This window comes from Pteropus alecto, unplaced genomic scaffold (genome assembly GCF_000325575.1).
Source record: "Pteropus alecto unplaced genomic scaffold, ASM32557v1 scaffold129, whole genome shotgun sequence".
NCBI lineage: Eukaryota > Metazoa > Chordata > Mammalia > Chiroptera > Pteropodidae > Pteropus > Pteropus alecto.
In genome coordinates this window covers 1,119,983-1,135,069 of record NW_006442597.1, presented here as the reverse complement: position 1 = coordinate 1,135,069, position 15,087 = coordinate 1,119,983, and the positions used below count along the sequence as shown (strand labels likewise).

General features: G+C 46.8%; 1 protein-coding gene across 1 annotated transcript in view; it reads right to left on the bottom strand.

Moving 5' to 3' along the window:
* Positions 1-8,823, bottom strand: part of CARD19 (caspase recruitment domain family member 19) — a 16,536-nt gene extending 7,713 nt beyond the window's left edge. The window contains 1 exon segment of the mRNA XM_006922809.3: positions 8,684-8,823. Within this exon segment, the coding sequence (XP_006922871.1) occupies positions 8,684-8,690 (7 nt within the window). The 5' untranslated portion in view covers positions 8,691-8,823.
* Between the last annotated feature and the right edge of the window lie 6,264 nt (positions 8,824-15,087).

Here is a 15,087-nt window from a genome sequence, read left to right as displayed (position 1 = left end):
AACAGCTGTTTGAAGAAATAATGATGGAAAACTTCCCTAACCTGGTGAAGAAAATAGACATAAAACCCCAGGAAGCTCAGAGAATCCCAAAAACCAGGGATCCAAAGAGGCTCACACCAAGACACATCATAATTAAAATGCCAAAGGTCAAATACAAAGAAAGAATATTAAAAGCTGCAAGAGAAAAGCAGATAGTTACCTACAAGAGAACACCCATAAGACTGGCAGCTGATTTCTCAAAAGACATTTTGCAGGACAGAAGGGCTTGGCACAAAATACTTGATGTGATGAAGACCCAGGATCTACAACCAAGAATACTTTATCCAGCAAAGCTATCATTTAGAGTTGAAGGACACATAAAGAGCTTCCCAGACAAAAATAAGCTACAGGAATTTATCACCAGCAAGCCGATATTACAGGAAATGTTGGAGGGACTTCTTTAAGAAAAAGCATGTATCAAAAACAGGAATAAAGAATGGTAACAACTACATTCCTATCAATAAGTACCTCAAATGGAAAAGAATTAAGTGCTCTAACTAAAAAAGTGGATGAATGGAAAGGAAAACAAGACCCCTACATGTTGCCTATAAGAGACTCACTTCAGATTAAAAGACACACACTAAAAGGAAGGGGATGGAAAAAGATATTGCTTTGATGGACCTAGAAGTCAGAGAAAGATAAACACTATATGATTTCACTTATATGCGGAATCTAAGGAATAAAAAGAACAAACTAATGAAAAACAGACTCAGAAATATAGTGGACAATTTGGTGACAAACAGAGGGGAGGTGGTTTTAGGGGGCTGGGAGATTGGGGTGAAAGGTTAAAGAAGTACAAATTAGTAGGTGATGAATGGCCATGGGGATGGGGAGCATGGCACAGGGAATGCAATTAGCATTAATACATTGGCTAGGTGGAGGGTCAGGGGAGGGAGGGAGCAATTGGGGGGATCATTTTACAAACTATATAGATGTCTAACCAATGTACTGTATACTTGAAACTAATTAAAATAAAGAAATTTTTAAAAAACCACCATAAACAAGATCAAGAGAGAAAAAAAGGTTGAAATTATACAGAGAACCTTTTCTGATCACATGGAATAAAGCTAGAAATAAATAATAGAAGGGACGCTGAAAATTTAACAAGTATGTTGAAATAAAACAACCAATGGATCAAAGAAGAAATCACAAGGGAAATTAGAAAATACTTTGAGACAAATGAAAATAGAAATACCATATATTACAAGGGATGCAGTGAAAGCAGTGCTGAGAAGGAAATTTATAGCTGTAAATGCAATAAAATAGAAGAAGGATCTTAAATCAATAACCTAATGTTATAGTTCAAGGAATCAGAAAAAGAGTAAACTAAAACCCAAAGCAGCAGAAGGAAGGAAATGATAAAGATTAGAATGAAAGTAAATGAAAGACCAAAAAATAGTAGGAAAAAAAATCAACAAAACCAAAAGTTGGTTCATTGAAAAGATCAAAAATTGACAGACCTTTAGATAGACTGACAAAGAAAAAGAGACTCAGAAATTAGAGTGAAGACGTTACTACCAATTTTACAGGAATAAAAAGGATTATAAGAGGGTACTATAAACATTTGTATGCCAATAAATTGGATGACCTAGATGAAATGAACAAACTCCTAAAAATACAATTTACCAAAGCTGAATCATATAGAAATAGAAAATCTGAATAGATGTGTAACTAGGAGGGAGAATAAATAAGTAATCAAAATTGTCCCAGCAAATAAAAGTCCAGGATCAGATGGCTTCACTGGTGACTTCTACCAACATTTAAATAACTAATATCAATCCTTCTCAAACTCTTCCCCAAAAAAACTGGATAGGAAGTAACACTTCAGAACTCATTCTCTGAAGCCATCATTACCTTGATACCAAAACCAGACAAAGACATTAAAAGAAAACTATAGACCAGTATCACTCATGATTACTGATGCAAAAATCCTCAACAAAAATACTAGAAAACTGAATTCAGCAGCACAGTAAAAAGATTTATTCCTAGAATGTAAGGATGGTTCAACATACAAAAATCCATCAATATAATAATTCACATTAATAGCATAAAAGAAAAAATATGATCATCTCAAGTGATACAGGAAAAGCATTTGACAAAATGCAATACTCTCTCTTGATTTAAAATCAGTAAATCAGAAACAGAAGAAAACTTCCTCAACATGATAAAGGTCATACATAAGTCTACAGTAAACATCATATTCAATGATAAAAGATGGAAGCTTTTGCCCTAAGATCAAGTATAAGACAAGGATGCCCACTCTCACCATTTCTATTCAACGTAGTACTAGAAGTCCTATTCAGAGCAAGTAGGCAAGAAAAGGAAATAAAGGCATCCAATTAGAAGGGAAGAAGTAAAATGATCTCTGTTCACAATGACATAATCTTATATATAGAAAACCTCAAACTTAAAACTGTTAGGACTAATATATTCAACAAAGTTGCAAGACACAAAATCAACACACAAAAATCAGTTGCATCTCTATACACTAACATTAAACAATCCAAAAAAATAACACAATTCCATCCACAGTAGCATTAAAAATAATAAAATACTTAGGAATAAGTTTACCAATGGAGTGAAAGACTTGTACATTGAAAACCACACACACAAAAAAAATTTCTGAAAGAAAAAAACACAAATAAATGGAAAGACATCCCATGTTCATGGACTGGAAAACTTATTATTGTGAAAATGACAATACTACTCAAAGCAATCTGCAAATTCAATATACTCTGTATCCAAATCCCAATGATGATTTTTGCAGAAACAGAGAAGGCCCACCTAAAATTCATATTTCAAAGAACCTTCATTGCAAAAACAATCTTGAAAAAGAACAAAGTTGGAAGACTCGCACTTCTCAATTCCAATACTGCAAAGCTACAGGAATCAAAACAGTGTAGTAGTGGCATAAGGACAAACATACAGAATGATGAACTAGAATAAAAAGTCCAGAAATAAAAAAAATATTTTGAGTGGAAAAAAACAGAGTGAAAAGACAGCCCACAGAATGGAACAGAATATCTGCAAAGCATATATCTGATAAGGGATTACTATCCAGTTTGATGTAGTCCCATTCATTTATTTTTTTCATAAAATCCTCTTTAAGTCCAAGGTTCTTGAGTTTGATCCTATGTTTTCTTCTATGTATTTTATTGATTCCGGTCTCATATTCAGGTCCTTAATCCATTTTGAGTTAATTTTGGTGTGTGGTGACAGACAACAGCCTAGTTTCATTCTTTTGCAGGTGGTTTTCTAGTTTTCCCAGCACCATTTATTGAAGAGGCTTTCCTTTCTCCACTGTATGTTCTTGGCTTTTTTCTCGAAAATTTGCCCATATAAATATGGGTTTACTTTTGGACTCTCGATTCTGTTCCACTGGTTCGTGTGTCTGTTTTGCTGCCAATACCATGCCGTTTTGATTACTGTCGCTTTGTAGTACAATTTGAAGTATGACAGAGTGATGCCTCCCCTCCAGCCTCATTCTTTTTTCTCAGGATGACTATGGCAAGTAGGGGTCTTTTGTGCTTCCATACAAATCTGATGATTTTTTGTTCTGTTTCTGTAAAAAAAGGCCAATGGGATTTTGATGGGGATTGCATTAAATCTGTAATGCTTTAAGTAATATGGTCATTTTAACTATGTTGATTCTTCCAATCCAAGAACACGGAATATCTTTCCATTTCTTTGTATCTTCTTCAATTTCTTTTAATAGGGTCTTGTAGTTTTCATTATATAGGTCCTTCACATGTTTCGTTAAATTTATTCCTGGGTATTTTATTCTTTCTGTTGCAATTGCAAAAGGAATTATTTTTTCCACTTCTTTTTCTGAAGCTTCAGGATTACTATCCAGAATATATAAAGAACTCTTACAACTCAACAACAACAAATTCACAAACAACTCAATTAAAAAAGGACTTGACTATGCATTTCTCCAAAGAAGATATAAAAATGGCTACTAAGCGTAAGAAAAGATACTCAGTATCATCAATCATCAGATACATACAAATCAAACCATAATGAGATATTACTTCATTCTCATTAGGGATATATATATATATATTTCATATATATATGAAATTGGAACTATCATGCATTGCTGGTGAGCATATAATATGGAGCATATAATATTACTTCATTCTCATTAGGGATATATATATATATATTTCATATATATATGAAATTGGAACTATCATGCATTGCTGGTGAGCATATAATATGGTGCAACCACTAAGGAAAAACAGTATGGCAGTTCCTCAAAAAGCTGAACACTGAGTTGTCATATGAATGAGCAATTCTATTCCTAGGAATATACCAAAAAGAACTGAATGCAGAGACTCAAACAGATACTTGCACAGCAGTGTTCAGGGTAGCATTATTCACAGTAGCCAAAAGGTAGAAACAACCGATGGATGAATGAATGAATGAATAAACAAAATGTGGTATATACACATAATAAAATATTATTCAACCTTAAAAAGAAAATTCTGACACACACTACAGCAGGGGTGGACCTTGAAAACATTATGCTGTTTAAATAAGTCAGACACAAATGGACAAGTATTGTATGTCTTCACTTATATACCTAGAATAGGCAAATTCTAGAGACAGAAAGTAGAATGGTAGTTACCAGGAGCTGTAGGCATAAAAGAAAGGTGAGTTATTGTTTAATGAGGATAGAGTTTCTGTCTGGGATGATAAAAAAAAGTTCTAGAAATGGATAGTGGTTATGGTTTTACAATGTTGTGAATGTATTTAATGCCACTGAAATAGTTAAAATGGTACCACATACGCACATAAAATAAATGGATAATTAAACTGTGGTTCACCTATATGATGAAATATAATTCAGTGATAAAAAGACCTATGGAGTCACAAAAAGACATGGAGGAAACTTAAATGCATATTGATAAAAGCTAATCTGAAAAGGCTATATATTGCATGATTCGAACATAAAATGGAAAACTATGGAGACAGTAATATTGTGAAGATGACAATACTACTCATGCCAGAGATTAGAGAAGAGGGAAAGGTTGCCAGGGGTTAGGGAAGAGGGAGGGGTGAACAGGTGGAGCAAAGGATTTTTACAGCAATGAAACTACTCTGTATGACACTGTAATGGTGAATACAGGACATTATGCATTTTTCAAAACTCAGAATATACAAGGAGTGAACCATAATGTATAGTTAGTACTAATGTATCAATATTGGTTTATCAAGTGTAACAAACGTACCATCACCAATGCAAGATGTCAACAACAGGAGAAAATGGAGGGGGTGGGGATGGATCCTCTGTACTATCTCCTCAATATGTTATACAGTAAAATTGCTCTAAAACAAAATCTAGTAATTAAAAAGAAATCCTATTTGGAAATTCCAGTGTTGAATTCTGAAGAAAAAATGGGGGTCACAGAAAGCAAATGAATCCCTGGGTCAGGTGGGGTTACCTGGGAAGGAGCAATGGAAATGTTCTGACTTGATTAGGTCTGGGCTGGTATACACTTGTCCAAACTTATCAAAGTATTCACTAAAAAAGAGTGCAGTTGATTGTAAGTAAATTATACCCCAATAGAGTTTTTTTTTTTTTTTAAATGGGGTCATCATGTTGGAACAAATGGGTCTCCTCCCCGATTTCCTCTGTAGAGTCAACTTAATAGACCGTTTGTCTTCCTCATCTCTCTCATTGTCAACTCCTTCTGGCTAGTCTTTTTGCCCCAGGACACAAATTTCTAACTTCTAAATTCTCCCAGCCTGGAAGACAAACTCATCAGCAGCCCCATCACAGTGAGAAGCTGCACACATGGACACTGAGAGACCTGCCACAGCCACATGAGCAGGACCCGCCTGGCCATCTGGCTTCAGCACTCTGACTAAAGTTAAGAATACCAGCCAGAGTTCACAGAGTGTGCCCCATGGCCAGGCACTCTGATTATCTTCATTCTTCATGCAGATTATCTTCATTTTTCAATTGGTGTGAGCACAACTACCACCCCCACTATCAGATGGGGAAAGTGAGGCATAGTGAGTAGATAAAGTATCTGCCCAAGACTTCAGCCATCTGGGGAGTGATGAATCAAGGTTGGGACCCAAGCACAGTGTAGGCGCCACCTCTCAACATCCAGACTTTCCACTTCACTAACTGACATACTAATTAACCATGCACTTAGCTGCATCATGTCTGCTCTCAGCCAGGCTCACTAGGACAGGCCCAAGGCTGTCCTGTCCAGTATGTGCAGCTGTGCACAGGGCTAGCACACAGTAGGCACTCACTGAAGAGTACTGGAATGAATAGATGTAGGTCTGAGACCCAAGAGCGAGAGCTATTGGTGGACCATGGCCCACACCCAGCATGGGATCCTCCAGTCCTGTGAACCAATAGCCAGGCGGAGCCCCTGTTGCCGCCAGCTGTGACTCATCTGGCACAGTGGTACAGCCTAGGGACTGAGGCTTTGAGTCCTGTCTCACCCTGCATTTCCTGTGGTTGCTGTAAACTGCGCACACAAGCCACACCCAGGCAGCCACTCAGGGCACAAAAAGGTACAGGAAAGGAAACTAATTTGGTTCCAGGTCCTGATAAACATTCCCAGACAGTTTTTACAGAAAGAATGCTGACACAAAACCCACCAAGACTTTGCCAACTAACTTTGCCAAGCCTCACCTCCTCTACCTTTCTGCCTAGCTGGTACCAGGACCACAGACTCCCAACTGGTTACCTGCCTCTCCCTGACACTTACGGCTGGGTGAGAGCTGGCCCCACCTGCACTCACCTAGCCCCCCAGATCCCTGAGCCTTCCCACATGGTGGCCCCCCAACTGTACCATACTGCCCAGGACTCCTACCCCAGGCCAAAAACACCTGTCCCTGTGGTTTCCACCTGGCTAACTTGTGCTTAGCTCACTATCCTCCCAGAGAGGCTCTCTTGAGTTCCCCTAGCTCCTACTCCACCGCAGTACAGATGCTTGGGCCTCAGTCTCCCCTCCTGAATGGACTTTCCCAGAATCCCTTCCTAACCCAGAGTCTGACCTGGCCTTGGGCATGGAGGAGCTGAGACTGCTCACTCCCCAGCATGCCACAGGCAGGGACTGGTTCTGCAGCAACAGTAATAGCTGCAGTAACATTTGGCCAGTGCCTGCCCAGTATAGACACAGTAGGTCCCACACATACTCCACAGCCTCTCACAGAAGCCACAGAAGCAGCATGCAGCAGGCCCCTGTCAGTGCACAGAGCAGTGAGCTATGGAAGACATGCCTGGAGCCTTGCAGGGCTGCTCATTTGATGCTCCCAGGCCTATGCTTTCTGGGCCTTGGTCTACTGTCCCAAAAATGAAGGGCTGTGAGGAGAAGGGTCTCTAGAGGCCCAGTACACAGAGATGGCAGGAAGAGAGGGAATCAGGGGGCCTGGGAAGGACACAGGTCTAGTCCTAGCTCTGCCACTGACCACCTGAGGCGCCTGGTGCTTGGCACCTGCCCAACATGAGCCTTTGTTTCCTCATCCACACATAAAGATGATATTCCGCATGTTCCCACATAGAGCTGCGGGATGGGAAATGCCTGCTGCAGGGCCAAGCACAGGTTAGGTGCTCAGAAAGAGCAGCCACAAATAAAAAGGGTTCAGAGGCATGACGGGAGCAGGTGGCAGCTGGGGTCTCTTCTGGCCTAGGCTGGGACAGTGGTGTCCCTGAAGTCACCAGTGTGCAGGATCCAGGCTGGGACTCCAGTGAGTTCTGGGGAGAAAGGACCGGGACTTCTGGGGCCTTCCTGACCCCCTAGATGACCTCCCCTAGATGACTTCTGCCCCATGAGGCAGAAGAGTGGGCCCCTCAGGGATGAGATGTGGCTTCTGGGAGCTCCCACATTCCCTGATCACTCTGCCATGGTTCTGTCACAGGCCCATCACCCTCAGGGCTTCTCCAACAGGGGAAGCTCCACAGAGCACTGTGACCCCACTTGGCTTGGGCAGGAGGAAGGTGAGGCCCCCAGAGGCCCTCAGGAATGTTTGGGCTGGTGATTCCATTCTGAAAAAAAGATGTTGGAGGGCCTGGGGCCGCCCAGTGTGGAGCACAAAGCTTTGGGGGGCTCAGTCCGTGTTCCGGATTCCCCTGGACCTGTCCTTAACGGAGCGGTGCAGCTAGAGAGGGAACAGAGAGTCCCCAGGGTACCACACACTGCCGCAAAATGCAGCGCCTGTGGGGCCTCTTGGTCACGTGGCTGTGAAGATGGAGTGTCTATCTCCTACCAGAAGCACAGTAGGACCAGAAAGAGTATTCCTGACACCATTTCCACTTTTACGTCCTACTCTGTCAGGTGGTCTCCTCACCCCAGCACCTCCCCCTCCCCGGCCACAGATGCACACCGGCCTTCGTTCCTCAGAACCTTTCAGGGCCTGACCACACCCTCCACCCCAGAACCCTCCAGGACCTGACCTCGCCCTACGGAAACCTACCGGACTTGACCACGCTCCCAGTCCACTGAACTCCGCAGACAGGGGAGGCTGTCATGGGCACGCAGTCACGGACAAGGTCACTGGGCCAACACAGCGAGAAGCCGCCCCCGGGCCGAAGTCGGTATAACTAGGTTCTGGGGACCACCGGGGTCGCATGCCCATCCAGGGACATCAGGCACGACCTTGGCCCGGCCGCGCTCACCTGTCATGGCGTCGGCACGGCGTGCACTCGGCCGGCACCGGCCCGTAGCCCTGCCGCCGTCTGCCACTCAGTCCGTCAGTTTGGCTGCCGCCAGCGGGCCGGGAGAGACCGCCGCCCACCTGTCTGGCTTGGCCTGCCCTTCCCGGAAGGCCCCGCCCCCAGCGTCATTGACGTAGCTGCCCCGCGCCCCGCCCGCCTCACTGAATCCCGCCCCTCACTGAGCCGGGCTTCCTCCAGCTTCAACTGCGGCGCTACAGCAAGACTTTAGCCCCGCCCCTAGCTGAACACCAGCCCCGCTCCTGGGCCACATCCCACAGGAGCTCCAAGTCTCGCTCTTCTTTGAAGCCCGCCCTTCCCGCTAGGCCTCGCCCCCGACGTCGGGGACGTAGCTATCAGAGCCCTGAAACCCGCCCTGACAGAGCCCCACCCTCACGGAAGTCCGCTACGCCCTAGCCACCGCCCAGAACTACGCCTTTCACTGAGCCCCGCCGGCGCCGCCTACGGGGTTTCCAGGAGCCCAGAACCTCGCTCTCGTCCGCTGGTCCTCCGAAACTCTTAACCCAGTCCCTCACACGATCCCCGTCCCCAGCTCCGACGCAGCCTCCTCTGCAGACGACGCACACCTTTCTGGCCCTGCCTTGTCGGAGCACCACCTCGATGCAGACCCCGCCCCTGGCCACAGCCTTCCTAGCTGCGGGGCTGAGGTTCAGGTGGCTAAATCTACCTGGCGCAGTCCGCCGTCCCGCTGGCACCGCCGCGCCTCACTCCCAGAATGAGAAAACTGAGGCTCTGAAGGAAGTGACTTACCCAAGGTCATGTAGGAGGTCAGGTCGTGCGCGTTATATGGCCAGGCCTGCAGCAAAAGGCCAGTAGGCTTTGGCTAGGGAAATCAGCCAAAGAGGGCAGTGCCCGCACAGTGACTCTCCCTAATCTAGGGGAGAAGTCGGACTCAACAGTGTGATGCGGGGGCACTCTCCTCTTAGGGCTCCCCACGTGTAAAAGGGGAGCACCAGCCTGTCAGTGTGACCCTGTCATTTAACCTTAGTTACCCAGTCTGTAAAATGGGTGACCTAGGGCAAATCTCTCCTTCTTCGGAGCCCACTCCCCGCCTCTATCGCAGACTGCCAATTCCAGCTGTGGCACCTACCCCAGAAGCTCCCAGCCCTACAAACTACCATTGTGTAGGGCTCCCACCACAAAATGGAGAGCTGTGGTAGAAAAGGAAAGCAGGGCCTTCACAGCAGCCATTGCAGACTGGGTTTTGATTTTACTTGATTCCTTCTCTACCTGTGCCAGCTGTTCCCCCATTAACATGTTCTAATTTGAGATGCTGGAGCTGGACCGGGAGTGGAAGCCCAAGCTTAGCATTAACTTCTTGGACAGCACAGGGATGGTGTGCTCCCCAAGTCCATGCACTCTCATGTCTGTGCCTTAGCTGTCCCTTGTAAAACAGGGTTAGGACCTACCATCAATGTTGTGTTCAGTCAGGGGCACCCACAGAATGGATACAGTTGTCTCCTGGAAACCCCAAAACCATTGGGCTGAGTCATGGTGGTCACTACCTGAGAGCCAATCCCTCCACAAACACTGGGGGTGCATCTGGCCTGGCTTTGCTAGAAGACCCAGCCTGAGCCTGCCCCAGCCAGGGAGACTACATGGACAAGGATCCCCCAGAATAGAGGACTAGCTCCGGGCTCCAGAGCCTCCCTCCTTGGGAAGTCCCACACAGGGACCTCCAGGGGCCTCTAGAAGAGGACCTCTTGAGCCCAGCAAAACCCAGCTTGAACCCTATTACTCCACATCCTTCACCTTGTGTCATTTACCTCTCAGTTCATTTCTCCCTCTAGAAGTAATGTCAGTGCTACCAGGGCAGGGTCTGGATGGACAGGGGACACAGTGGAGACAGTGGGGTATCCCAGACCCACCCACCTCCAGGGAGCCCCGACTGCTTTCTACATTGCCAGCATTCCACCTTCACAGCCACTCCTGCCACAGGATGGACAGGGAAACAGGTTTGGAGTGGGAAAGTTCCTCTTCCAAGGTCCAGAAACCAGGACTGGGCCTCCCAGGTGCAGGACTCTCTCCAAGAACCCCCGCCCCAGAGCTCACAGATGGAGTGCCCCTTGGATGTGCACTCCAGGCTAGTGGAGTGGAAGCCAGCACTGGCAAGAGCCTACAAGCCTAGATCCCTACCTCAGGAACAAAAGGTGTCCCCTTGCTGGAAGCGGTGCAGAGTCCTTGTTGCTCCCCCAGGCTATCACGGAAGTGAGCACTTGGGTGTGAAGTCCTGCCCATTCACAGTGAGAGGGCAGGGATCCTCAGGACCCTCACTCACTCCACTGAGCACTGTGAGTCTCACACACAGAGGGGACCTGATCACCCTGTGCACCGTGCAAACCGAAGTTGCTTCCCACCTGTCCTTGGGTGTCACGGGTGCACTGGCCCTGACCCCAGCCCCAGCCTGAGAGCTTCCATCTGTCTTTAGCTTCTTTCAAATTTTGTAACCATGCTTTATCTGATCAGAAAGTAAATATAATTTTAAATCATCTGGGAAAGCTCACACAACATAGTGTCTGCACTTGCTATTCCCCTGATTTATTCAGGGCCTCCTTACTTATTCAGGCTTCTTCTCAGTCTCCCCTCCAACAGGTCAGTAAAGTCAAATAGCAAACAAGAAACCAGAGAAAGGTTGGCAGCTCATCTCCCTGATTAATAAAGAGCTCCTATAAATCAGAAAGAGGTCAACACTCCTATGTTCAGAGAAAGAGGAAACATGCCATACCAAGCTGCTCAATTCTATTCATAAGATTTTCATGTTTCATGGATCCATCTAACACAAATCCAAAGGCCTGACCAGATCCTCTGTGGGTCTGGCCCTGGGGAAGAGGAGCACCTCCCCAGGCTCCCGGTCCTGTCCTCCAGGCACTCCCTGCTACCCCTCTCTCCACTAGAACATCAGCTCTAGGACAGAGGCCATATCATCCTCCAAGATGGCCCCATGATTCTCACATCCTAGGTTATACCATTCTGCAGTCTCCTCCACTCATGGCAAATCAGGCTGGTCTGTGGGACTGGTGAAATGTGGCAGAGGTGATGGTAATGAAGATTCTGAAGTTAGGTTATAAAGGGCATTGTGCCTTCTGCTTTTCTCTCCTGGGTCACTTGTTCTGGGGAGCCAGCTACTACATCATGAAGATGCTCAAGCAGTGCTGAGAAGAGGCCCCATACAGGAACTGAGGCCCCCAGCCAGCAGCTGGCACCAGATTGCCATGAGGAAGTAAATCATGTGGAAGTGGACCCCTGGCCCCCAGTCAAGCCTTCAGAAGAGACCCAGCTGACATGTGACTGCAGCCTCAAGAGAACCCGAGCCAAAGCCACTCTACCAAGCCTCACCCAAAACTGTGAGAGACGATGATTATTGTTTTTGAGCCACTACATTTGGGAGTAATTGGTTACATGGGAGTACATAACTAATGCACTAGATGTCTGATCAGAGGTCTGAAGTGAGAGAGTGAGCCACACAATAGTTGGGAAAAGTATTCCAGAGGAAACAATGCATGCAGGTGCCCCAGGCATAGATGACCTGGGTGACCTTTCTGTGCTTGAGGACCAGCCTGTGTGGCTGGAATAAAGTGAGCAGGGGGATGAGATCAGGTGGTGATGAGCAGGACATGCAGAGTCATGCAGGTCAGGCCTGCAGGATTGGATGTAAGGTCTAAGAGAAAGCAGTCAGGGATTTGGGCCTGGGGGATGGAAGTAGAATCCCTAATTTTTCTCTGGCATGATGGGTTCAGAAGTCTGAGCACATCCACATCTCTGATTACCCAGGTTTAGATAGCCAACAGCCCCAACTTCCTGTTTCTTGGGACACTTACCCTGAATCCCAGCCACCATGCAGGAAGGATGCTTAAGCCACATGTGGTGTTTCCAATGAAAGCCCCAGCTGAGGTCCCAGACAGCTAGTGTCAACTGCCAGGTGAGTGAATGGAGACACCGCTGGAAGATTTTAGCCCTGGCCTTTGCTAACTGCACTTTTGTAGGTGATGCACCAGCAAGAACCGACAGAAACAGTAGAAATAACAACATGGGAGCTGTGGTTTTAAGCCAGTGAGTCAATGTGACTTGCTATCTGGATAAATAGGACACTTAGGTAACCAACTGCTAGGCAATTGACTCATGAGGCATGATCTTTCCCAAACACTGTCCCCCAACTGGGGGATGTTCCACCTAGTGATGAGGTCTCATTTGTGACATCCTAGACCAATTTTGCTCAGCTTCTTTTGGGAACAAGAATGACACTCCAATATTTAAAGCTGATTGGTGTTTCTCTAACTTAGCTGTCACAGCCACTGAAAACCACAGATCTCATCAGCACCATGTGAAAGAGCTGACACAGGCCTCAGAAGATGCGGTGTAACAAGGATGACAAGGTCAGTTGCAGTGGTGTCACTCTTGCCTAGCTGTTCCCTCTCCCTCCCCACACTGGGGAGTCACCCTCCTGGCCCATGAGGTCAGTGTGGTCAATGCATTGCACACACAAGTAAGGTGTGTCCCCTCTAGACCAGATCATGGTGTTGCTGGTGCAAGTTCCTGGGCATCCCTTCCCTCCAAGAGATCTTGGAGGCATGCATTGCAACGGGCTGCTCCACCAGCCTTCATTGGACATGCAGTGAGAGCAAAGGATAAACAAGGTTGTTTGAGCCTCTGGGGCTGGGGCGGGGGGCAGTTGTCATGAGCTGAATGTTTATGTCCCTCCAAAATCCATATAATTTCAGCCCTAACCTCCCATGTGGCTGTATTTGGAGATGGGCCTCTAAGGAAGTAACTAGGGGTTGAGGTTCTAAGGGTGGGGCCCTGATCCCGTAGGATTAGTGTCCTCATAAGAGACACCAGATATCACTTTCATCTTACCCTTTCCCTCTTGGGATGAGAACAAAGAAAAGGCCATGAGGACATAGGGAGAGGGAAACCATCTGCAAACCAGTAAGAGGGCCTTCACAGAAATCAAATTGGCCAGCACGTGATTTTGGACTTCCAGCCTCCAGAACAGTGAGATAGAAATGGCTGTGGCATTTGTTACGGACGGTAGCCCAAGCTATCTGGGATAGTGGTTGTTTATTTCAGCAGCAGAACCTCGCCAATTCTGAATTCTATAACTACATGTTTCTCAAGCTGAAAAGGAAAGTGTGGGAGTGAGCCATGTGGTCTGCAAGGGCAATGTTACAGGCAGGAAGAACAGCAGGCGTTAAGGCCTCTCGGGGAGAGTGAGGTTGGGGTTTCAAAAAACAGCAAGGTGTTTCTCTCCCCAGTACAAGCCGGAATTGGTTTTAGGAGGACTCCGGGGTGGCTCCTCCTTCCCCTTCTCATCTGCAGCTAGGTGAAGCCTCTCTGCTCTGAAATGCCTGTGGGAAGATGCAGCTCTCTCCCTGTTCCTTGGTGGGGACATCCCCCAATCCAGCTGAGACTCCCTAGGCTGCAGCACAGACAGAGGCCAGCGTGCTGCACTGCCAAGGTCTCTTGCCCCCAGCTCTCCCAGGCAATGGCTCTGCTGTCCAGGCTGTACCCTCTCCAGCTAGGCACCACATCTTTTCCCTCCCTCCTTTAGTCCCTCGGTGGCCATCTGGACACCCACCTCTGTAACTCTCAGCTCCTGGGAACTAGAGCAGAATGGGGCCGCCTCCTTTTGCCACTTCACCCCAATCCTCCTGTCCTCTGACCCAGTAGCCCAGAGTCAAGCACCTGGGGACAAAACACCTGCCATCCTTTTGCAGGCACCCCCAAATCCTCATGGCAGGCCTCTTGCTCCTCACCCTCCCACCACCTCCTCCTAACAAGGGCTGGGGTGTGGAGAGGGTGTGATGGGGCTTGCTCATCCTGAGACTATGAGGAACTCAGAGCCCTTTCTCATCGGCACTGACCCTTGGAGGAATTGCTGAGCCCTGTAAGGAGCCAAGTGGTTCCTGAGAGTGATGATGCACATCCATGTAACCCTCTACAGGATCAAGGCAGCAGGGCAGCTGTCCACCCTTGCCCCGCCCCTGCAGCTGAGCCCACAGGCATTATGACTGAAGGTCCTCGCTTGCCTCTCCTGGACAAGCTGGGAGAGCAGAGTCTGCCAGCCCCTTCCCGCCCCAATCCCACCGCAATGTGAACATTGCGCTGTTCTGGCTGAGGGTGGGGTCTGAGCTTACCCACCTGGAGTCCCTACTGGGTCTCCTGGGGAGCTCGAGTGAAAGCCAACATGTTTAAAGGATTACTGCACCCACTCCCTGGCCTCAGGATCCTACTCTGGAACCCACCCCCAAACATAAAAAATATCAGTACCAAGTATAACAGCTAAAATGTGAAAATGCCCAGCAATCCTTGGTGGGAGCTTCCCAACAGATCACAGGACAGACAGACTC